Genomic DNA, 25,718 nt, shown 5'->3' on the forward strand with positions numbered 1-25,718 from the left:
TGAATATTTAACTGTGATAATCAAAAAGTTTGCATATTTCAAATGTAAAACTATAAATATAATAGAATAATACTCAAAGTTAGTTTAGAAATTAACTTTGAGTATTATTGTGTGTTGAGTTTTAATGTGCAGATTTAAGTGAAAACAAAATGCAGACCAAAAACATATTATTTGAAAACAGAAATTTTACAAGTATATTCTAACTATTATTGTTTTTAACTGAATTATTTAAGAAAATCTGCAATATAGACATTTACAGCAGTCAAAGAATTTCATTCTTGTTTTGATAATATTTCATAATATGAATTTACTTTTACAAATAATGTTTAGAAAAAGAATTAATTTCAAATAAAAATAACTGTTTTACGAAATAATTAAACTTTCAGACATTCCAGACAATTGGTGATTATTATTTTTAAATTAAACTACTGTATTTTGATTTCTTTTAAAAAAAATCCCTTTATCATCATTAAATTAAAAATAAATCTGCTAGGAAAAAATTAAACTACTATAATTTAATGCATACATTTTTCATAATCATAAAAAGAAAAAAATTCTATGTTTTTTAAATAGTTCATTAACTAATCATTATTTATATAAATCCTTTAAAAAATAAATAAAAAAGCTTGCATAATTAAACACACAATAATTTCATTAAAAAAACCATAAAAGTCCATAAACTTTGCAATGTCAATAAGACTTTATATTATATGAATTTACATATTTAAGATGTAAAATTGATAAAATAATTGGTTAGGTAATGTGAGGCATCAAGCATATTAAAATAACATAATCTGATGCAAATATACCCATTACAGGGTGATTATATAGCCAGCATTAGTAAATGAAAAGATGAGGAATAATTTATCATGTAAACATATCTATGCATGATTACAGGGTCTCAATTGAGTTCAAATACTGATCTTTACAGCAATAGATTAAGATGAAAAAATTTAAGTTATTAAATATATTAGATAGATCATTGTATAGTTTACCAATGTTGTTGGACAATTCATTTTTCCTTTCTAAAAGCATCCATAGCAATTCCATTTGAGCAAGGTAAGGACCTCTAAGTAATCTGGAAGTATTTGGCTTCTCATCTTCTTTCTTTACCAATGAAGAAATAAATTCTATAACTTTATCAAAGGTATAGTCAACTGGTGGTTCAAAATTGCTGAAAAAGTAATTAAATTATTAAAAATAAAATTTTAATTTATTTCATTCTATAAAGAACCACCTTCTTATAAATAATGAAAAAATAATAAATATGTCTGTCTTATAAATATGAGAAATCTAAAATTTAAAGTTATGATATTCACTTCTGTAACTATCACGGGCTGGATGAGTATTATACTCATGATGGGCTGGATAGCCCATCATGAGTATAATACTGTACTGTACAACACAGTATCTGTAATGTCTGTACTCAGTGAAATAAATTAAACAACCACCTTTTTGAATGTCTTCAAAATGATAAAATATAGTCTTCATCACAAAAAATAATCTAGATAAATTTTTGATTACTTAAAGAAAGAATCATTCATTGAAAATAAAAAAGTTTTGATGAAATAAATATTTCCATGCATGCACCACCATTACGCGGCTGATTGATTGACTTCGTTCAAATTTCTCATACAGGTATTTCCACTCTTGCGCCACTGTCTCACAGTCTTTACAGTTAATACAGTTGCCTTTTAAGTTGACTTTATAAATTTCCAAGGCCTCCAGGTGACGAATATGGGCTGTTTGAAAGGCCTGCCTAATTAATCTGGTGTTCTGGAGGTCCACATGTACTTCCGGGTCAGTGGCATAAGTGGACAAGGAAGTGGTATGCCTGTTGTTCGCAAGGATGAATTGATGGTCACATATCCTTTTTGTGTATTGAATGTATGGTTGAGCCAATATAAACAAAGTCCTTTTGGAATCTGTCATCCCTAAGAAGAATACTCCTGGGGCTCTGCTTTGATCTATTTTATCTTTTGCATTGTGTAGCATCTTGTAAATTGTACTGGATCTCCTGCTACGCAACACAAAAGATAAAATATATCAAAGCAGAGCCCCAGGAGTGTACTCTATTCTTCTTAGGAATAATAGATTCCAAAGGGACTTAGTTTATATTGACTCAACGATACATTCACAATATGCAAAAAGATATATGACCATCAATTCAACCTTGCGAACAACAGGCATACCACTGCCTTGTCCACTTATGCCACTGACCCGGAAGTACATGCGGACCTCCAGAACACCAGATTAATTAGGCAGGCCTTTCAAACATCCCATGTTCTTCATCTGGAAGCCTTGGAAATTTATAAAGCTAACTTAAAAGGCAACTGTATTAACTTTAAAGACTGAGACAGAGGTACATGCGTGGAAATATCTGTATGAGAAATTTGAACAAAATCAATCAGCCACATTAATTTGATATACACAATAAATAAATACAGGTAAGCAGAAAGTTAAGGTTTCAGTTCACTCTGCATTAATCTTTTTTCTAGTTTTTAAATTTAATTAAAAAATTAATGTAATTATTAAAATTAACACAAGTTGACAGCCTAACTGTTTACTTTTAGAACAAATTTCTTTATGTTGATTATTAAAAGTAGCCAAGTTATACACCAAAATTAATCAGGCATTTAATAATTTGATAACTTCCTTTTGAAATCTATCCGGAAGAACTTTATAAAATGATAAAGATTTAGAAAATGAAGAATTCATTATCAGTTACCAGTTACATTATTTACAATGTGAAGAATTGTAATTATAAGTTAAACCTATAAATAAAGACACAAAACAAAGCAAGTGCTTATGATTCACTTGATATATGGAATTAATCAAAATATATATTCCTTTCTAATGTTCACAAGAAGTAAAGAATCAAAAATAAAAATAAAAGAATCAAAATTTACAATAAATTAATGTATAAAATAATTTGTAGAAATGAAAAATAATGATTAGAATGAGATGTTAATCACACTACTAATTCTCTCATACTGAGTCAGTTGAGTTTTTATATATGCTATCACCAATAACTCTCATCAAATAAGAAAAAAAACTCTGACTGAAAATATTATTTTGTTTTTTCATATTCTGATGACATTTCTGAATAAAAAATTTTTAAATTAAATTAAAAAAATTACCAATAACAAAGTTATTAATAGAAATATAACTTGATATATTGATGTATCAGAATGCTCCTCATATATCAATAGTTCATTTTATAAACTGATATTCCAATTTTTTCAATACACATTCTTCATATCATTTTGTTACAGCAAACATTTAAACACATTGAAGGACATATGCTGTAAAACTAACCCATGGTAGACAGAGCATCCTCATCACTTGTTATCTGCTACCAATAGCCATGTGACTTACTGTTGTTACTTTTTGCAAGTGCCAACTTCATAGAGGGCACTACTTTGCGAAGACTGGATGTGTTTTTAGCAGACCTGTGTGTCAATTTCCAGCAGTACTGATGCACTTTTTATATGGGTTTCCCCAAAAAATTCTGTTTTGAAAATGTCTATCAAATATGTATCTTAAAAAAAAAAATTAAAAGAAAATGCATAATGATCTGCTTCTATAGTTTTACCAAAATTATTACCATACATAATTCAATTCTTCACACATCGAAATGTTTAGATTGAAACATTTTGTTATAGAACAATGATTCAGGTTCTCAAAAAGAGATTGAAAACATTTGTAATGCATTAAATTTTGTTAAGGGATGGGATTTAGTTTTGGTGGTGTGTTCAAAGTTACTACTCTTAATTTTTTTTAATTGTAAATTTGTTATACTATGAGAGCTTCAATCCCATACAGATGAATAAATGATAGTGAAAAGTTATCCTGTCCTTCTGTTCAGTCTTTGCAATTGAATATTTTGCCCAGAAATAGAAATCACACACAAACAAAGCATTTACAAAAGTAACTCTCTACACAATGCTTCTTTTTTCATTTTTTACTGTTTTAGGGTCAAGTCTTTGTTTTGGAAACACTAACAACAGGAGTGTTCTAACAGCATCACAAATTTTATATGGGTCTAGTGAGTATCATTATAAAGGGTGGTGTAGTAAAAATTGTAGAAAAATAGTGTTGAATAATTAATTTTTTTTTTACTCTTTTAACCCTGTAAACACTAACAGGGCTTTCTTTTAATCATGTCCATCATAATTTGGTCAGGCATGCACAGAAGGTGGCCAGGCCACAGGGAAACACGACCAGATACATTCAGGACAGATTGCCCAATAAAACTATTGTGTTTCTGATCCAAAATGAAGATGACAGATAGAAGCCTAATGTGTTATGTGGTTTTTCTATGATTCACTGTTCTGACTATTTTCCAGCTGTTACATACACAGAAAACACATGTGCATACTTTGTATTGGCTGTCATTTTTCTTTTTAAACAACAATCTGTCATTGCTTTTTGAAATAACAGTTGAAAAATAACAACCCCATCACTACTGTATTTTTGACCAGTGTTTAAATTCCATTAGGCACACTCAGTCACATTAGAGAGCATAGACAGTGCCACTTAAAGTGCCATGCAAAGTCATTGGACTGCTACTTTTTAAATTTAAATGGGCCCTTATTACATTTTTGGGTTCATCATAATTAATGAAAAATGGTAAAGTTTTATCAAAATCAACCCATTAAATTTTGAAAACAAACTCAATTCTATAAGCCAAAAGAAGGCATGCTAGTGACCATGAAATATTGCATGACGTTGTCATGTGATATCACTGTCACATGCTCTTGCTACTACCTTAAACTCAAAGACGAAGTCATAAACCCCCATTTTTTATAACACTTTTGGATTCCTCATTGTAATTAATGGAAACTGGCAAAATTTAATTAAAATCAAACAAACAGATTTTGAGAATGAACACAATTCTGTAGGCCACATAGAAAAGAATTCAGTAACACTCAGCCTCAAAAGTAAATTTACTCAGTATTTTAACAATTTCTTAGAAAAAAAAAGTTNAAATTTAATAAAACAACATTATGATTGTCAAAGATATATTATTCTATCATATAAAAATATAAATATAAATTATATCAAATCATTGTTTCATAAGAGCAAAAATGAATTTCCAACACAAAAATATTATCATATATTAGAAATATAAATAATTTTAAAATGTTATAAGTTAAAGCATTTAAATTGATTTTATTAATTAACTCAATTCAGATTATAATTTCATAAATTAGGTTATAAAATATATTTCAATTATAATAATAAAATTTCAATAAAATGTGAAAATCAATTTTGTATTTAGATAGCAGCATGGACCATTTATAATTTTATTTAAAATGATTTTCAAGTTTTGTGAAATTTAATATTATATAATTTTAACAAAAATTAATTATATCACTATCAAAAAATATTGCCATACTTTTTATTATAATTCTTTCTAAATACATTTTTGCATAAATTATTTTTCTTCAAATAATGAACTGAAACAAAACTAGTGACATAGTGTATTAAGGCCATCAAGTTTGTGATAAAGAGATGGAACTGATCTTAATTCCTCAAAATAATAGCTTTCTAATAATTTTTTATAAAAATTTTCTTTCTTTTTCAATGAACCTCACAAACATACAGAGAGTCACTCATGCACAATGTGTCATCTGCATAAAACTTCAAATGTTTGTAACTTCTAATAAATACACTTTTAAAACATTTTAGATAAAAAAGATTGTTTGTTTTTGATATAGAATCATAATATGCAATAATAAATTAATAAATACAGATTCCCATTTAAGAAAATGAAGTCAATCCTGTTTTCATTTATCTTAGTGCCATTTAAGTGAAACTGACAGTTCCATCTTGTGGTCTATTAAATTCTAACACTTTTGGTTTAGGTAGGGTGTGTTATTCTATTATTGAAGAGAAAAATCATTAAAACATTTTATAAATTCACATAAAATCACAATTATCATATTCATCCCACATTATTTAATTCACAAAGATGTTTTAAATAGTTTGATACAGTCTTTTTCATAATTACAACTGCTTTTAAAAATTCCAATCTATCAAGTGATTTTCTAAAAGAATTATTATTTTATTTGGGTAAATTTTTAATCACATTTTAATATCTTGAAATAAATAAATACATATGTATGTCTAGCTTCTAAAATAACTTTCTGCTCTTATTTCATTATGTATGTTACTCCCATCATTTACTATTCTACAAATAACAAACTGTTTAGAAATAATTTCAAATGCTGCTAATCTGGTTAAGGAAATTTAAGTGTCATTTCTTGTATGTTCTTGGAATTAAGCACAGAGAACTTATCATACAGGAACACTTTTTTCAATGCAAAAAATAGATTTTATTTTATTTTTTTTTATAAAAGGAAATGCATTTCAAGTCATATGCTCTTCTTCAGTTCTTATTATATATAATATGGTAAAATTACATAAGATATTACAGAACACATTTAATAGTTATTTATATTTTACATACACATACAACTCATAATACAAACCTATTTATCTGTAATAACTAATGGTGTCTACTGGAAAAACTAAATGTTAAAAACATTTTCTTTTGCACCTACTAAGTGTTGTGTGGGCATTTTTCACCAAATTGACTTACATAGCTGTGCTTCCATATTCTCTTGCTACTTGCCATCCATGTAAAAATTTCAGTTGAAAACATTTTTATGCACAGGCCCTCCAAAAAAAAACCACTGTAAAAATTTGCTGCCTTATACATGCAATCATGTGTAACTTTTTTATTGTCACATAATCACATGTATAAGGAGATAATTTTCCACTCATTTTTGGTAATCTGACATCATGGAAGTCTCTCATGATTGCCACAAAAGATAGGCATAACATCATGGATGTTTGCAAGCTATGCATGATATAATGACAAAAAGATCTGCAGTCACTATGACCTTGAATGCTTGTCTCCATAAGTCAGCCTTGGGCCTTTAACAATTTAAATGTTTTCATGACTTTATTTCATGCCATAAAAATATAGAAAAATCATCTTTTTGGTCTTTCTGAGAAACATCTCAGCCCTCCAGCCGAACTCATTTCACATTGACCCATCTATTGAAAAGATTGAAGAGTTCCTTCCCTATGGGAGCATGGTTAAGGACACTGTTCTGTAATAAAAACAATATCTCAAAACTAAACAACGCATGACATGAAATTTTTCATGTGCAGAGAAGACACATTACAGGATTTTTCAGAACTAAAATTCGAGGAATGGCAACAACAAGTATGAAAATTACATAATTACAATTCATATATGGGAAGTGCTGCCCAATATATATAAGTAGTGCATGCGAAAGATTAATTATTAAAGTCATCAATAAATGTCAACATAACACAAACATTACACATAATTAAAAATGAATAAATTGTGAGATTCGACCTCAGAGTAAGACCAAAATTGTTCATTTTCATCCCTACATTTTCGACGCATGTGAAATAAATTTGTTGCCTCCTCATTAAAATAACATTGTCAGAAAAAAAAAATCAAATATCAATATAAACTTATAACTTTCATCATTAATATAAACATTCAACCCTCGACCAATGACATTCCTCTGATGCAAAACAAAAAGTTTATAGTTAAAGTCCGAATTCATCATTTTGTTTTGGTCCCGGGAACAACTTTAACCCCACACCTGCAGGACCAACTCTACCTCTCACAATAATCCCCTATTGTGAGAGGTAGAGTTGACTAATCACATGACTAATTTCCCCAGCCCGAAGCTATAAAAACGACTGCGTTCCCCCTCCTCAGGGGAGTCTCACATCCACGGCCATCGGAAAGGGTTAAGTCTCGGAGGAATTTCTAATCTTGTGCGTCGATCAATGGCAAAACGGACTAAATTTTTCCCATCTACGTGGAAGTATACTAGAGGTATGGTCGCTAGCTCCTAACTCTCTCTCTGCGAGTTAGGAGCTAGCGACCTAAATTCATTTCTCAAAATGTTAGAGTTTGTAATTGTTAATTTTCGTTAATCTAATAAATCGTCGTTAATGAAAACAACGATTTATTAGATTAACGAAAATTGTTAACTGTTATTTGTTAATTGTTAACTGTTAATTGTTAACTGGTGTCATTTACTCGCATATCACTTACGCCTAATTGACAACCCCTCTCCCCTCCTCCACTAGACCTGACAGAAAGAATCCCGACCCTTTGGGCCCACATTCGAAATTTAGCCATCTTGACAAGTGAGCAGGTTTAACGACCTGTAGCCGGAAAGGGAGACCTCAAACCTCCCCGGCAGTTCACAAAATTATAACATAAATTTATCTGTTGAACCATATAAACAGCTTATGCATTTTTTAAACTTAAAAAATTAACAGAACAGAGTGAAAACTATTTTAAAAAGTGTAAAAATTTAATTTGAGTATTATAAAACATTACAAACTGTTTAAATTTCAATATCTGAGAGAAGATGAAGTATTTAATAAAACATTTTTCTCAAAATATAAAAGTATTTTATAAAATTTATTTATCAAACAAGCAAAAAGCTAAATAAATTTTATATTAATACTGGAAATAAAAAATAAGCAAAACTTACCCTTTAAAGGTCCTTCCAGAACTTCCAATGCTTCTTTGTATTTTTCTTGGTCTTCTAAAATCATCAAATACAACTGCACCTCTGAAACATCACCAGATCAGTATGTACATACTGTATATATATTTGACAACTTATTAACGAATTACAGTGTATCAGTGTGTGATGTTAATTGATGATACAACCTATAGTAGCTAGCACTTGCTTCGTTATTGTCTCCATTTAAATCAATATGCTAATCTATCCTTAATCTGCATTAAAGCAATACCTTTTAGTCATATCTGACAAATTTTCTTCTAAAATGTCATTTCACTGGCATTCAATAGCAGACATCAAACCATCACCTACCAGCTTCAGCTTCAATTTTATCTTCTTGAATGAATTTATCAGTCATTCGCTCTGCAAGGGGCAACAATGTACTCTTGGCCAATTTCTCATCACTATCTTTCGCCTGTAAAAAAATTGTAATTAAAAATATAAGGTCATTAATTTAAAATTATTTACTTTGACTAAAATAATTTTGCTTTTTTGAGGAAAATCAGATAAAATAAAAAACCACATTGATGCTTTTTTTAGGAATTCAGTTTTAAAAATTAGTATTAATGTCTTAGGTCCTTATAAAAGCCATTTACCAAGGCTATTCTATATTTTATTGAATTGATCTTGAAATTTACATCAGTAACAATATTCAATTCAAAATTATTTATTTTTCAAAATATGTTACACTAGCCTGCAAATTTAAATTTTTTGGTCATTGCATAAACCAAACCAAGTGAGTCTATAAAATCTACATGTGTCAAATAAAAAGAGTCATTTTTTCTATCAAAGGGATTTCTTATCTAATAGAAAAACAATAATACAGATATTCATAGTTTTACAAACATTCTATGAAAATAGCCATTGATTACAAGCATATTTTCATTCATTAAAATGTACAATATTTTTCAGTCAAAAACACCATTAAATTGCCAACCTAGTTCCACACAACTTTCAACCGTTGTAGAATGTGACTTCCTAGATTCAGAGTACAGACAAGACATATTCTTCCAGTTTGAAATTTCACTCATCCTCCAAAACAAGCCTATAAATCAATCTAACTTCTGTCTCCAGGATGTCATTTTTTGCACTGTATCAAGCCTGTGCCTAACTTCCATTTAAATCATCTTTGCTCTTTTTAAATATTTTATAATTTTAGTTAATGTGTGATTGTAAATTGTAAAATTAATGTAGTTATTGCATATTTACTAGTGTAGAAAAAGTATTTATGCCTTGTTTAGCTTGTATGGAAGAAAGCCCAATGAGGAGAGAAATATTTTAATTTCTGAAATGCATCTGGAAAAAATAAAGTTGTTGAATGGCTAGTAATTATGGAGTCTGTGGATTTGATAATTCCTAGAAAAGAACAGTGTTTGAACAGGTTATGTATTAAAGAAACAGAATAGAAGCAGAGGATAAATTATTTAACATATTTAGATTAATCTACATTATACAGGATGGCAAAAAAAGCACATACAACTTTAACTGAAAGTTTCTCTGTAAGAAATAAAAATCAGAAATACTTAGTTTAAGTTATATATTAAGGCAACTCTACATATTTGGTATTTTCTGATTGCTAAATAATTGTCTTTTGATAAAGTGTCTGTCATGTGGCAAGCACATGCACACACATACACACACATGCTTATTTGCCAAGCATTGATTCATTGTGGGAATTATCAAATGTTTGTCCAAGATTTGTTTCCTTTCGTTCAGCATAATATATCAATGAGGAGTGGAAAATGGCAAATACCAAATATTTGTCAAGTGAAGTCACGAGTAAATCATCCACACTACTTGGTACTGGCCAAATGTTTGTTCAGCATTTGGGAAATATGGAATGTGTGGAGCTGACTTTATTGCAACTACTACTCCTAAGTGTGAGTTCTTCCAAGTATTTTCTTAAACAAATTTTTCTTTCAGATTTTCAAAGATATTTGTAATTAAAATTAATGCCATTCCCATTAAAAATCATAACTAATCTAATCTAAATGGCTTATACAACATTTTTAACAATTATTAACAGAATGTTATTTTTTTACTGTGTGTTTCAAGCAGTTCAGTCTTTGATTAATAGTTTGAAACTACAAAATAATTTTCATTATGTGATATACAATGCTTCTTGAATACTTTATCTTTGTTGTCATCTATATAACTATGTTATGCTGGATGTTCCTAAACATGATTTGATGTGTGTAACTGTGATTAGATGCCACAGGTAACCACTTTCAACATCTGTTACAATAATACCAGCAGTTTGCTTATGTGTTACTGATAAACTACAGATCAGGGCTACCTTTTCATCTGCTACCCTGTATAAGATTATTTGAAAAACTTAAACAGAAGTAGAAAGTATGCTTAAAAATATAGCTGGAACTTTTTATTCAAATATGAGAAAATCCAAGAAAGTCTAAATTATCAATCCAAAAAATTCAACTAGTATATGGGGGTATCATTCCTTGTCTTTTTTTTAAGCATTACTGTGCATTTTTATAAGTAAATAGTTTTTAGCACATTTCTAGTATCTGTCAGTACTCGACATTCTTTGACAACACTACATTTTCTCATTTCTACTCCTTTAATCTCTAATTTTTTAAGCTAAAAATACGCTTGTATGTGCTTCACACTTAATGGCATTGCTTAGCTCTGTTTTTACAATGTCTTATCTAGATTCAGAGGTCATTAAAACTGTGAAATACCTGACAATTCTGAAACTCCCAAGCTATTTTCTTTTTTAAATATATTGAATTATCCATATTTACACCGAAAAATGTTTTTAATTAACTGAATTTTTAACATTAAATTTCAAGGGATGTATAGTACTGTACATTCAAATTAATCAAATATATGTTTTTCCATCATTCCCAGAGAACAGTCAAGCATAAACTAAAAACTTTGTATAGTGTTAATAGTTCATTGATGAATTAAAATTTTTTTTTTTTTCATTTGGAATAATGTAAAATTTATATAATTTTGTAAATTGTAGACTGAAGAAGAGTATATATTTTATACATAATATACAGTTAAACTATTAAATTACAGATCAAGTATTCTGATTCCAAATTTAATAGAATCAAAGTCACTTGTGGAAATAACTTTTCAATCAAATTAATCAAGTTTTAATTAACCAAATTCAACTGGGATTGTTTTCTTCTAAATTTCTACAATTTTAAATTCTATCAAGGTCATAATGTATTTATGGAAAAATTTTAAATGGAAATTTAAGTATAGTTTCTTCGAATAACTTCTGAATATAAATTCTGAAGCAGTAAAAATGTTAAGATGAATGAAATAGTTATAACATATTTTTTAAAAGTGTAATTTTTTAAGTGAAATTGATTTTGTGTAGTAAGAAATAAAATTGAAAATTTAAATCATGTATAGAATGAAGAAAAGATGTAAAAGCAGTATTATAAAATTAATGAACACCAACAAAAAAATAACATTTGAACTTGGCACAATATTCAAAAAAATGAGAAAAACAATGCTTAATTCTGGAAACAAAATTAATTTTTAACTTTATTCAGAATATTCTTTATTATTATCAGAATTCTTTATTATTAATTAAACTTTATTCAGAAATGTTTTCCTTCTTTTATAAGATCATCAGCAGCAGTGAAAATTATCATGTGTATTAGAAAGAATTGTTCAAAAGAGAATGTATTCCTTCAGCACATTTGATAATTTTCACTGCTGATGATTTATAAAAGAATAAAAATGTTTCTGAATAAAGTTTAATTTGGTTTCTGAAATTAAGCATTTTTTCTAATCTTTTCTTATTAATTAATAAACATGATAAACAAAATCACTTTTGCCTCTTGCTTCTTCACTTATAAACAATTCAAACAAAACTGTTAAAATATTGAAATGTAAGCTAATGTAATTAAATGAACTTCTTGTTGATACTTGCCTGTTTTAGAAATTAATTTTAACAAACTAGCACTTATTTTGTTTTTGTGCTTTTTTTTTTTTAATTATTCTATTCTAACTGGTTGTAACTGAAAAAGCCTTAATAAAAGAGGTAAAAGTGTTATAAAATTAATAAATTCAGATACTCATAAAAACTTTTAAAAATAGTAAAAACAATTTAATTAAGAGCATTTTCGGTTATTTTTGAAGACCTTCCTCAGGTAGACTATAAATTCAAACTTAGTGAAAATTGAATGTAACAGATAATTATGTCATATTCTATTTATATACCTATTAAAAACAGCAAAAACAATTTAATTACAAAAACATTCATAATTAAATTGTATTTGCTATTTTTAAAGGTTTTATGAGTGAGTGAATTTCCATATTTGTAGCTTCTATTTTTAAAATTAATAAATAAAATAAATAAATAACTTATGTGTTATATGCCATAATATTTTATAATACTGTTTTTGTAAAGTGTTTGAGAAGTTACTATATAACAAGAAATCTGTAATGACACTAAAGTTACATGTATGGTATTGCATACGAGACCTGCAAGCTGTATGCAATACCATAAGGTCAATTGGTACCAAATGGACAATTCACAGGTCTTGTATGCAATGTTGTACACATGCCTTTAATGTCATTACAAATTTCTCACTGCATAACATTTTGGACACCCTGTACATTTTCTTCATTCTATCCAAATGTAGTATGTAAGTTTTATTGCATCATATATGAAAAAAACTTTATATATATAAGTTATATATAAAATGAGAACTTACTTTCCATCTAAATCCACATTCATTGCACAAAACAAAGGTAGTCATAGGTTCATCAGCACTTCTTGTTTGAACCTAAACATTTTAAAATTTGCAATTAAACAGTAAAATATAATATGCTTCTAACACAATAAAGTGCTATAAATTAAGACACTTGGCGGGTTTTCTCATCTTTATTTAGTTGATANATCAGTGTTCCGCAACCTTTTTCTACTTGCGGCACACCCATGACTCAACACGGCACACCAAAATGTTATTCCCCTCAAAAACGTATGATATGATACTATTAATAGAATTACATAATGCCACTAACCTATTATTATTGTTATTAAACAGATACCAACACCTGTGAGCAAATTTTCTTTACATATAATTTATTAGAATACATAAAAATGGGTAGCTTGTAATAAAGAATAAACAAACATCATCTTATTTCATCAGTGTTGCGGCAGAGAATGAAATACATACAAAAGATAATATAAGAAACACAACAATTGTGATAAAAATATATAAATAAAATTTGAAATTAACAGAATATGTAAAAGTTCACGTCACACCTTTCACCATGTGACGGCACATCAGTGTGCCGCGGCACACCGGTTGCGGAACACTGATGTAGACAGACTCTAGTTTTTATGCCATATGACTGTTTGCTTTCAACTACCATCAGCATTCACTATGGATTGACAACTGACTGTGTATAAGCATTGCTAGTCATCAAAACAAAAATATCCAACAAGTTGAACGTGCTCTTCATCAAATAGACTACCTACATTTTGTTGAAAAGATTGAACTTGAGTCTGTTGTTTGATTACAGGCAACTTCGCTTCAATTTTGAAGGAAACTAGTTTGCTGTGATATCAACTTATTTGCACCAGACTTAATATTAATGATAGATTCAATGGTATCAAAAGGCTTAATTATATCTTATAAATAAGAAAGCTTTTCACATTAAATATATTGAGAATTTATTAATTGCACTTAAATATTTTTAAATATATATAAAAATTGCTTACTTGCATTACAATACTCATAACTGCCCAAAAATAATATGGATTTTTTGGTTTCAACCTGTACAGTGTCATAGCTGTTTGCTTTTGTTTTTGATAGTCTTCTAAACGTACATAAGCCATAAACAAATGAGATAACAATTCTTCATTATGTGGATCTTTTTTTACAGCTGTTTCATATGCATCAGCAATTAATTCCGCTGAAATTTAACAAACTAATAAATTAATTGTTAAAATAACTAATTTTTTAAAAAAATAATACATACAAAATTTAAATAAAATCCAAATTAAGATCAAATATTTATTTTTAATTGTAAATTAAATAAACTCATAAACATGAGAAGATATAACATTATTAGAAATTAATAGAATACCTACTATTATAGACAAATGTTGACTATAAATCATAATCAAAAATATCAGGCGATAGCACATTAAAACTTTTCAAAATAATAATTGTGAGAATCAGGATTTAGGGAGAGAGTTTTAAAGAAATTAGTGGATAAAAAGAACGTTTTATTTTTCGACTAAAAAAAATATTTTATTTCGGAGAGAAGTTAAACAAAGAAAGGATGTAGCTTCTGTCATTTTAAGAAGAAGGGAAGTAAACTTCCTTTCTTACAGCCAACTTGGAAGTTGAGTCCGAAGCAGCTGCATACGAGACTTGGCCGTATGTTAGGCCGCCAACTCTTATAAAACGGGCATTTTCCCACCACTCCAGGCAGTTCAACAAGGTAAGAACATGCCGTAGGAGGCAATTCATCAAAAGAAGTACTTGCCATATAACATACGATGAAGGCTGTTCCAAGATAGGAGGACTGCCACAGAGATGTCAACCATATTGTAATAGTGCATCCATAGATGTTACAATTCCTAAACGTCTCCCTGATCCTGAATGAGAAGACAGCTTCAAATACAAGATACTTACAGAAATTGTGAAGGTAGTATGGATTTATAGATTGATGTGAACTCTCTCTCTCTGTGCATAAGTGTTAGATTTTGCACAATTAGGTTAAATTTAGATTAAGTCGGATAGTTTGATCTCCCTAGGGAAATGTAATATTTGTACTCCATTTAATGTATTTTGATTCAATTATGTATTTTACTTTGTATTCATTCTTTAGTTTAGTTATATTAAATTTATTGTTACATAAACAATCTTATTCATTATGCACTCCAACTCACTCAACAGTTGACTCCATAGCTTTTCTCGGACGTTGTCACTCAAACGTCACAGATATTTATAATTAGACATAAATGCGAATTAAAGCACATATTTTAAATTTCCTTAACTGGTGTCGGGAAATCCTGATAGGAGAATGGATTATACAATCGTATGATCTCCACCTTTCATAAACACTTTTAAAGCCTTCCTTAAAAGTTAGAGATTGGATCGCAAGATCACATGCAGAGTAAGTGGTCATTGGACTGCCAGTGACCCCCTGCTTGTCTCACATAATAATATATTAGTGAATTGTATCCTGTGGTATACATACCAGTGACTATTGCTATGTCAGACCAAAGTCAAGGTAGAACTATAGAAAATAAATGTTTTATTTATATGTTGTTTGTATGTGTATCTGTGTTTAAGAATTTTCTCACAACATGACATGTATTCAGTATGGCAGTCTTCTGCAATGATATATGTGCTGTTGTAAAGCCCTAATGTCTGAAGACTTCTTGTGTAGTGTACCGGGTGGTTATAAAATAAGTATCTCTATTTGAAGCTGTCAATAGCTTGTAGGAATAACCCAAATGAAACCAAAATTGGCACACTTACTATTTAAAAAGGGGAAGAAGAATGGAACAAGAAAAAAAATAGTTGAAAATTGCTGATAGAGAGCTCTGTAAAGTTTGAAATGTAATGTGTAATACAAGAAGGAAAAATTAAGATGCAAAAACTGACAGTGTATTTATTGGAAAATGTCATAGTTAATATGGTTTTGCTGTCTCATGGCAGTGATGATTCAGTTTGAGTTCCATAAGTCCTTCCCCCTTCTTAAATAGTAAGTGTGCCAATTTTAGTTTCATTTGGGAGAACTTCAAATAGAAAGACTTATACCAACAACTCCAAATAGAAAGACTTATTTTATAACTGCCCAGTATGTGATATGACACCTATGTAAGAAAGAACTACTGATGCAATATACACCATGATCATCCTCCATAGACATTTTACCTAGTGCACAAGTTCAGAGTTTTTACTAATTTTTTTTCAGGGTATTATTTTGTATGTTGCTGGCATTTAGTACAGCTACATCCATGATGCATGTGATTTTGTTTTATTTGTCAATGAACATGATGTCTAGTCTGCATAAAAATATATTATAATTTATACTTGTATGTATAACTGAATTTAATATTTTCATTTTATTAATAGCATATTACAACAAAATTTACTTTAGAATCATTTTAATGGCTTACGCTTATGTAATTCTCTATAACATATTGTCATTGCTTGTAATGTGGCATCATCCATTGGTCCCTCCTGGTGAACTTCAGACAAAGTAGCTAAACTTTCCTCCTGACGACCAAGTCGAATTAATGCCAGAGCTTTTAAAACCTAGATTTAATAACAGAGTTGAAATTAAGTTAAATAATTTTTAAATAAATATATATAAAAGAATAAAAAAAATGTCACACACCCAATCAGAATCTTATCTATGACACATGATCTATATTCTGCCACAAGTCTAATATTGCATTCCAGTAAACCAAAAGTATCACCATTATTTCTATCTTGCTTTCAAAAATTAAAGTACTCAAAACACATTTTGAGTTAAAATATAAATTAATAGAAATTTTGAAAGTTAGAAATAATGTCTATCTTTGAGAATAAAATACCTAAAAGCATGCATTACTTAAATTATCACAGGTACTTGGGTACTTAAAAATTTCCAGTGTTCAGCACGACTCGATAACGAATACTGCAAGGCATACATATCCTGTTCAATTGATGTAATTTGAAGCAGCTTGCTATGTTGCATAAATTATGTCATTTTAGAGAAAAAGAAATCAAATAAATGCTATTTCTCCCAAAAAAAATTTGATTAAAATTTTAAATACAAAAATTGCTAAAGTGATCGCTCAAACAGCATCTTCTGAAACATAAGATTGATATAGGAAAGAAGAGGTAAACACTGCCCTGGCTACATATACAAATGATAATGAAAACTCCAACAAACCATCTTTGGATCCAAAGAATTTTAAAATTAGCAACATTTAGAATACTCATTGAACANGGCACACTCAGTCACATTAGAGAGCATAGACAGTGCCACTTAAAGTGCCACGCAAAGTCATTGGACTGCTACTTTTTAAATTTAAATGGGCCCTTATTACATTTTTGGGTTCATCATAATTAATGAAAAATGGTAAAGTTTTATCAAAATCAACCCATTAAATTTTGAAAACAAACTCAATTCTATAAGCCAAAAGAAGGCATGCTAGTGACCATGAAATATTGCATGACGTTGTCATGTGATATCACTGTCACATGCTCTTGCTACTACCTTAAACTCAAAGACGAAGTCATAAACCCCCATTTTTTATAACACTTTTGGATTCCTCATTGTAATTAATGGAAACTGGCAAAATTTAATTAAAATCAAACAAACAGATTTTGAGAATGAACACAATTCTGTAGGCCACATAGAAAAGAATTCAGTAACACTCAGCCTCAAAAGTAAATTTACTCAGTATTTTAACAATTTCTTAGAAAAAAAAAGTTAAATGAAACCAAATTATAAATTTAAATTTTCTATGATAAAACTTATGCATTGAAATATATATCCTATTTTTATGTTTATTATTACAGTATCTTATAGAAAAAATGATTGTTTTTCAACTGAAAATTATACAAAGTGTTACTATAATTACTGTGATTATTACAACCCCATGCCAAAAGTATTAGACCACCTTTAAAAATTTTAATATTAAAAAAAATTAAGTAATTTGTGTGTGTGTGTGACAAAAATTTTAGACTGGCAAAATTCCTAATATCATGTGAACTTTTTTCTGTTAAATAAATATTGAATTTTGAGGAAAAAAAAAAAACAGAAGAAATTTGTAAAATGTAGCTGAAAACAGTTATATGCAATCAAAACTACAAAATCAATATTTCTGAAGTGTGGTCTAATATTTTTGGCAAGAGGTTGTATTATATTATTCATTTAAGTTAATGGTACCCAATCTTTTCCTGTTTTGTGAATCATCATGAACACACAATTTGTTCTTTAAACCTTTTAGATAGATTTTTGTGAAATAAAAATTTTATATTTAATATTATCAATTAAATAGAATACAGGTAACCCCTGTATAACACGGCACTTCTATAGCATGGATTCACTCTAACATGGTTCGAGAATTGGGAACATTCCCCATATAGCACGGGTTCACTCTAACACAGTCCGGGAAGTGGGTAAAACCCTCGTACAACACAAAATGTAATAAAGGGTGTGTTCTTTTTTACCTCCACGTAACTCCACGCAAGCATTCTAATTGTTTACATGACTACTTTGAATGCTCTTTCAACAAATAATCCATTTAATGGTTAAATTATACAATTGGGACCTTTCTTTTGCCTCTAAAAGCTCGTTTTAGAATTATAGATTCCTCCACACGATCAATAGTGCAGGCGCTGCCATCTTTCTTTCACCATCGTTCCTAAATGCCTACAAACGGCAGCACACTCCCATTGCAGAGCGACCGCTATTAACGAACGCACCCACAAACTGTTACCAGATGATAATGCTCAAGCTGAGATCATCATATAAAATGAATAATCCTCTGGTAAAATATTTACTTAAATAATAAATAAGTATTTTACCCATGAAAAAAATGAATAATAAATCTGATTTAAATAAGGATTTAACAACATGTTTTTTAATTTTTGGAACCCAACCCCCCTTATTGCACTAGTTCTTTGTTTCATATAACACGGCAAGTTTTTGGAATGTAACTCCCATGTTATACGGGGGTTACCTGTAATTTATGTTTTTCTTCAAAAAATTGTAGTGGCATTTTATTATAATTTGAAAAATTTATATTGAGTTATACAAATTTGTTGCATTAAGTCTCTTTCCTAATATTACACAATTCTTAAAATAAACCCCCTGTGATTTGCAAACCTCTGTATCACCAATTTAAGTGATAGCATAACTCCTATATTTTAGATTTTATAAATAAAAACAAGTATTTTCATATACAAAAATTATGAAAATCAGAAATAAGATTATAAACAGATTTTTAAGATTATACAGTCAGCCTCCCTATAACACTGTTGATAATTCTGTTTTATATGAATTCCATGTTGTACTAGTCACTTAGATTTTATAAATACGTGTGCTGGGCTGTAAACGGCTCATGTATTTGTAAAATCTAAGTGACTCGTACAACATGGAATTCATATAAAACAGAATTATCAACAGTGTTATAGGGGGTAGACTGTACAGGAAATCCTTGTTCAAGGAATAATCAAGACTTCAAATTATTATGTTTTAAATTATCCAAGATTGACATATTTCTATATAATATGCCAAATGCCATGTAACTGATGTAATTTATTAAATAGCATACAGAATGCTACTTTCATTAACTAATAATTAATATTACAAACTGCAATGTATCAAGCGAGAACCTCAAGTTGCCAGAAAAGTTTTATAAAAAATACAGAAGAATTCTGAAAATGTAGCCCAAAAAGTAGTAAGTCATCCAAATCTAGTAGCTAAGAGTCCTACAAATATCTGCTACTTGTAGCCCAACCTTCAACCCTAAAGCCCAGCTGTATTTTATGAGATAAGAGAAAAAGAATAAATGATGGAAAAGGAAAACAAAAACAAGAATTTTTGTATAATCATGATATTTTTATACTTTTAAAGAGAGAAAGGATAGTCAATGGGTAAGGTGACACCCAAAAATGTGTTACTGTAGCTTTTACAGTAACACATGTTACTGTAAAAGCCATGTTGACCAGATTGGATTGGTTCATAATCAATTATTCTCTTATAGTATGGAGGCATGTGAACTTCTATCTAAACATATGAGTTAATATACACATATCACAGTTTGGACAGAATTTTCACTTTAAATTTCAAAGTAACTATATTTTGAACTTAAGTGAACTCCTTAACATACAAATCACTGTATCCCTGGTCAGGACAAAAAGTATAGTCATGAACTAATAGGATTTAAAATTATCCAAGTTTAAATTAACAAGGATTTCCTATATATGTTAAAATTAAAAGATTTAGATCTTAACTTTTAATCTATCTTAAAATTATTAAAAAAGAGAAAAAAATATATATTTTTTAATTTTCTAAATTTTNAAGAAGAGGTAAACACTGCCCTGGCTACATATACAAATGATAATGAAAACTCCAACAAACCATCTTTGGATCCAAAGAATTTTAAAATTAGCAACATTTAGAACACTCATTGAACAAGCTTATATGCAAGAGGCTAAATGTATTAAAAAAATAATGTGAGACAGCATGGCTACAATTTAAATGCATCACTGACTAGCATTACTGAATTAGCCAAATGTTTAAAAAACAAATCAGACAGGAAAACAAACCAACAAAAACCAAACCAGAAATATGTAATATTTGAATTTGACACCAAGTTACACAAAATATAAACTGGCTTAGCAAAGAATATACAAATAAATATAGTGTTGAAAGAACTCCAACAATATTCAAATTATCCAATGTTTATAAAGTGTTATCACTCATCTAATTAATGTACGTACATTTCATCTTTGTTTTATCATCATGAAATTAAAAAGACTACTATTTTGTAAAAAAAAATGTCTAAGGACATAAGGAAGAGTAAAATTGGTCAGGTAAATTGTAGATCTAAACAGTAAGAATAACCAAAACCCTGAAGGCTATGAAGTCCAACTTGAACAACATCAAGTAAGAATGGTTTTGTCAAGGGCTGCAACAACAGCATCACGATGTCAAGCTTGACTTGAAGCTCTTCTCAATTCTTCAGTCTCTATTTTCTCATAAAAAATATTCCAACATAGAATTTCTAGTCTATAGATGTTTTGTATAACTGAAAACCAGTTTAAGTTATACATAAAAAGTTAGATTTGTTTGAAGAATATAAGTTTTAATATTTAATTTGCCTAAAAGTATTTAAAATTACATAATTTTTTCAGAAGATAGTAAACTTTTTACTGCAATGTTACAAAAATTTTCAGTTATTCAACTAAATTTAAATATGTATGCATTTTTAATAAATTTTAAAATTTTATCTTTTTTTCTTATGTTGTTTTTATACNTGATCGGATAACGAACACTCCACAGAACAAACACAAGAAGAAGTGACGTAAAATAATGAATACCGATTGGTTTTCCCTTGTCTTCGGGCAACAATCCGAAACTTTTCGGAGTGCGGGAGACGTCGACATCGACGCTCAAGCCGGTATATACCGATCGGATAGTATTCCTCTGAGCTTTGAAACTCTCCCTTGTAATTCCAGCCTTTTATTTTTCTGACAAAACAATTCTTATATGTATTTGTGAGACTGTCGGGTAGGCACTTGTTAAGTTTTGCATCTGTTTTTCTTTTCGAAAAGTGAGAGTATAATAGCACAGATAGAGAGTAGGCAGAAGATGCCTAATGTTGCTGGGCAATATGGTGCGAACAGGTCTACAGTAGGCCACAGTTCAATCTTATTTAAGTAAAATATTGTATTATCAAGAAGACTCAAACAGCTAAAGGAGTAACAAAAATCACGTCTGAGAAATAAAGAACATCGAAAAGTTCATAATGGAACCTGAAACGGATCTGACGACGGAAGAACGCCAAAAACTCTTGAATGAAGAACACCAAGAAACTCGGCAAAATATGTTTTCTTTTGAAAACGAGGATTAATGCCGATATCTGTTATTAAAGATCCTTTGAAGAAGTGGGAGGATGTCAGAACAATGGTCTTAGAATGGCATCCAAACCAGGTTGAGGCTTGGGGATTTCCACGATTGCAATCCTATTAATTACTTACGAAAAATCCTGAAGAAGAGAGAAAAACAATCGACATTAGACAGATTCTTTAACCCTTTCAAACGAAAAAAACATGACTAATAAAAACGCAAGACTGTGTACGTATGTATTTTTATTATTACATATAAATAAACGTAGTAAGAAAGTATATATTTTTTATTTTTGGGGTTCTCCAGAACGAATTAATTAAATTCCCATTAAAACCTATGGTAAACAGATAATCGGTTANAATATCTGACTTTAATTAAACTATTTTAATATGTTAAAAATTTACACAATTTTAGGAGTAAGGTCATTAATATTACACCTTGTCTATTGACATGTTTGCTTGTAAATTTCTGTTCTGATGGTAAAAACTGAAGAACATCTCTATTTGTACCAATAAAGTTCTTTCCAGGTAGAACATTAAAAATTTACTTCACAAGCAAATAAGCAATAAAAGATATTAGAGTATTTTATGACAAAAATCCAACATTATTTTCTGATCAACCTAATATATTCAAGTAATGAAATATAATTGATATTGTAAATGTGTTATATTTTCATTACTGAGCTAATTTCTCTGTATTTTTATAATGAAATTCAACTAGAGTTTTGCAGATTAACTTTTTGTAAAGGGTAATTTTATAACTATCAAAACAAAAATACTAGTGATAATAACTGAAACCTAAATTAATTTATAAAACTTTTAAGCTAAAATATTAATGTATTCATAAATTAACTATATTATGAAGTGTACAGAGTATTAATTCTGTGAAACATAACATTAGTATAGTTGTAAAGAAAATTTCAGATTTCAATTTTTATAGATGATTGGAAAAAAAAAAATATTCTAAAGATACAAATTAAATTAAATAAGGAGAAACTATTTTAAATTACCTGGCTAAAATTAAGTTTTTGTAAGCAGAATTAGCTTCAGGCCACATCTTCAATTTAGTAAAAAGTTCAGCCTTTTTCCTTGGCAAGAAGTCCAAAAATACTACTAACTTTTCTATATAATTAGGCAATATAAATTAACTAAAAATTTTTCAAATATTTAAATAATTTATATTTCTAATATTTAGAAATATGATTCAGAATATACAAAATCTCTGATTACTAGATTATATGAAAACAAATTTATCTTCTCTTTTATTGTCAAAATTAAAAACATTCCATTACCTTCAAATATAATTTAGTCATCCATTACAAAGAGTTGATCACATTAACAATATTTACTATTACAATAAAATTTTGGACAGTTTATCAATATTAAATTATGCAAAATAAAATTTAGCAAAATACTTAAGCAATAAAATTACAGTTACTCTTAAATGCTTTTACTTTTCCAAAATATTATTAATCCTTTTTGTTTATTATTATTAATAGTAAATTAAATAGTATACTTATTAACAAAACAAAATTAATAAATGTTTATAGAAATAATCACTTGTAGGTATAAGAACTGAAAGAACATTTCTTTCTCATTGAATTATTATTTGAAATGAAAACTATTTTCAAATTCATGTATTGAATAATATAAAAAAAATAAAAATATATAGTTTACTATTTCATATTTTGTCAACAAATTTATTTATAACAAATAATGTAGTAAACAACAGAAGTAATTTGAAAAAAATAATTTCAAATTATTTCAGTTTATAACCTGACCAATATCATTTAATGGTTTTGTAAATTTTCGTCTGATGGCAATAATTATAGTTAAATATCTGAGGACAAAGTCCTCCTAAAAAAATATGAATACAAAAATAATAAATGGTGGTTCCTTTTTTAGGAGGACTTTGTCTTCAGATATTTAACTATCATTTAATGGTGTTAAATCAAGATTGGATGCTGACAAAATATGCTTTAGTTCTACTTTATTCACCACAATAAATAAAATCAGTGTTTTATTATCTATAATAGAAGTGTTTGAAGTAGTTAAATTTTTTTCAAATAAATATGATTCTGTAGAAAAATATATGATAATATTTGTGATTTTATTCTTTTTAATGGAAATGTTTACTTTAATTATCTAGCAAAAGTTGACAATGTAATGAATTTTTATTCGGAAAATTTTAGACTATTTTTTTTTTAGTAAACTCTNTCCGATGCTGAGGGACAAGGCTAACGCCAAATTCGTACTGCATTGAATAGACTAGTGACTAGTATAATGTTATTTGTTTAATTATTGTACGATATAACGAATAAAATATCTAATTATTCTTAATATAATGTTTTACTATATCGCCCAGAAAATTGTTTTACAATATCGCCCCCAAAATATAAATTGTTGCTAATCGCCCCCTGAACATGGAAAAATGTCCACATGGGGGCGATATCGCCCCCATTGAGAAACACTGACTTAGAGTTAACAATGTATAAAGTTAAGATGATATATTTTAAGTTTATAAGAATATAAAATTATCTGAAAAATAATGAAGAATTTCATATTGAAAAAATACCTTTTACTGAAAGCAATATAAAAAAAACAATAATAAATAATACCATTTTTTAAATCAAGTATTTTTATTAATTTCTGCATAACTTGTTGGAAGAGTTAAAACATTCAAAATTTTATATAATTTATAGCTTGTTCAAATTAATAAATACAAATTTTAAATAAATTTGATAAATAACTTATTACATAAATAAGTAAAAGTAATAATAATTAAAATATAATACAATTATTTGCATATTATTTGAAAACAACAAAAATAAAGCATTTTTAATTAATGTTAATAGCAATGCAGTGGAACCTGTTTAACTGAATCTGTCAGGGGGAAAAAATTCAGACTGAATTCAAAAGTTTCAAGTTACAGTGGTTCAGCTAAAAATCAAGATTTTGTGCATTGGTTTATTGGTGACCCATAATATCCATACAAAATTTCCATGGGTCTTGTTACATGGAATTGTTGTGTCAATATAAACCTCTGNAACTGCCAAGTTTTATACCATCTGTATCAGGTTCAAGCCCTCTAGTGGTGGATGTGAGTTATCTTTGATTTGCATATAGTTACAATTTCATGATGAACTCAGGATATTTTTCTTCTAATTATTAATTAGAGATTCATTTTCTTCAAACCAATGTAAAGGCTACTTCTGTGGTGTATGAAAAAAAGGATTAATTGATAGACTCAAAAATTAAATATTTTTTGTACATAGTCTGAATCTCTAATTAATAATTAGAAAAAAAACTCTTTAGAATTTTTTTTTAAAGTTTGCTCCATTATTGTTTATCATTCTGTTCAAATATCACATAAGTGAAGAATTCTAAAAGAAAATAAGCAAAAGTACTCTTAATAATATATAAAAAAAAAACTCAAAAACATTGTTCTTTGTGTAATATATTAATTTATATTCATTCACAATGTCAAGATCCTATCTTTATACTGAAATCCATGCATAAACTGTTTCAACAATGTCAGGTATTC

The 25,718-nt window shown here is 28.5% G+C and overlaps 1 protein-coding gene across 1 annotated transcript in view; it reads right to left on the reverse strand.

Moving 5' to 3' along the window:
- LOC111627520 (N-alpha-acetyltransferase 25, NatB auxiliary subunit-like) overlaps positions 1-18,793 on the reverse strand; it is a 43,742-nt gene extending 24,949 nt beyond the window's left edge. Inside the window, exons 1-7 of the mRNA XM_023371110.1 lie at positions 18,770-18,793; positions 16,723-16,861; positions 14,305-14,498; positions 8,907-9,009; positions 8,535-8,642; positions 2,323-2,380; positions 996-1,174 (exon numbers count right to left, since the gene is read on the reverse strand). Coding sequence (XP_023226878.1) covers positions 996-1,174; positions 2,323-2,380; positions 8,535-8,642; positions 8,907-9,009; positions 14,305-14,498; positions 16,723-16,861; positions 18,770-18,793 — 805 coding nt within the window. The remainder of the gene's footprint in view (positions 1-995; positions 1,175-2,322; positions 2,381-8,534; positions 8,643-8,906; positions 9,010-14,304; positions 14,499-16,722; positions 16,862-18,769) is intronic.
- Positions 18,794-25,718: the final 6,925 nt, after the last annotated feature.

The sequence above is a fragment of the Centruroides sculpturatus genome, unplaced genomic scaffold (genome assembly GCF_000671375.1).
Source record: "Centruroides sculpturatus isolate CEXI.00-Female unplaced genomic scaffold, Cexi_2.0 scaffold273, whole genome shotgun sequence".
NCBI lineage: Eukaryota > Metazoa > Arthropoda > Arachnida > Scorpiones > Buthidae > Centruroides > Centruroides sculpturatus.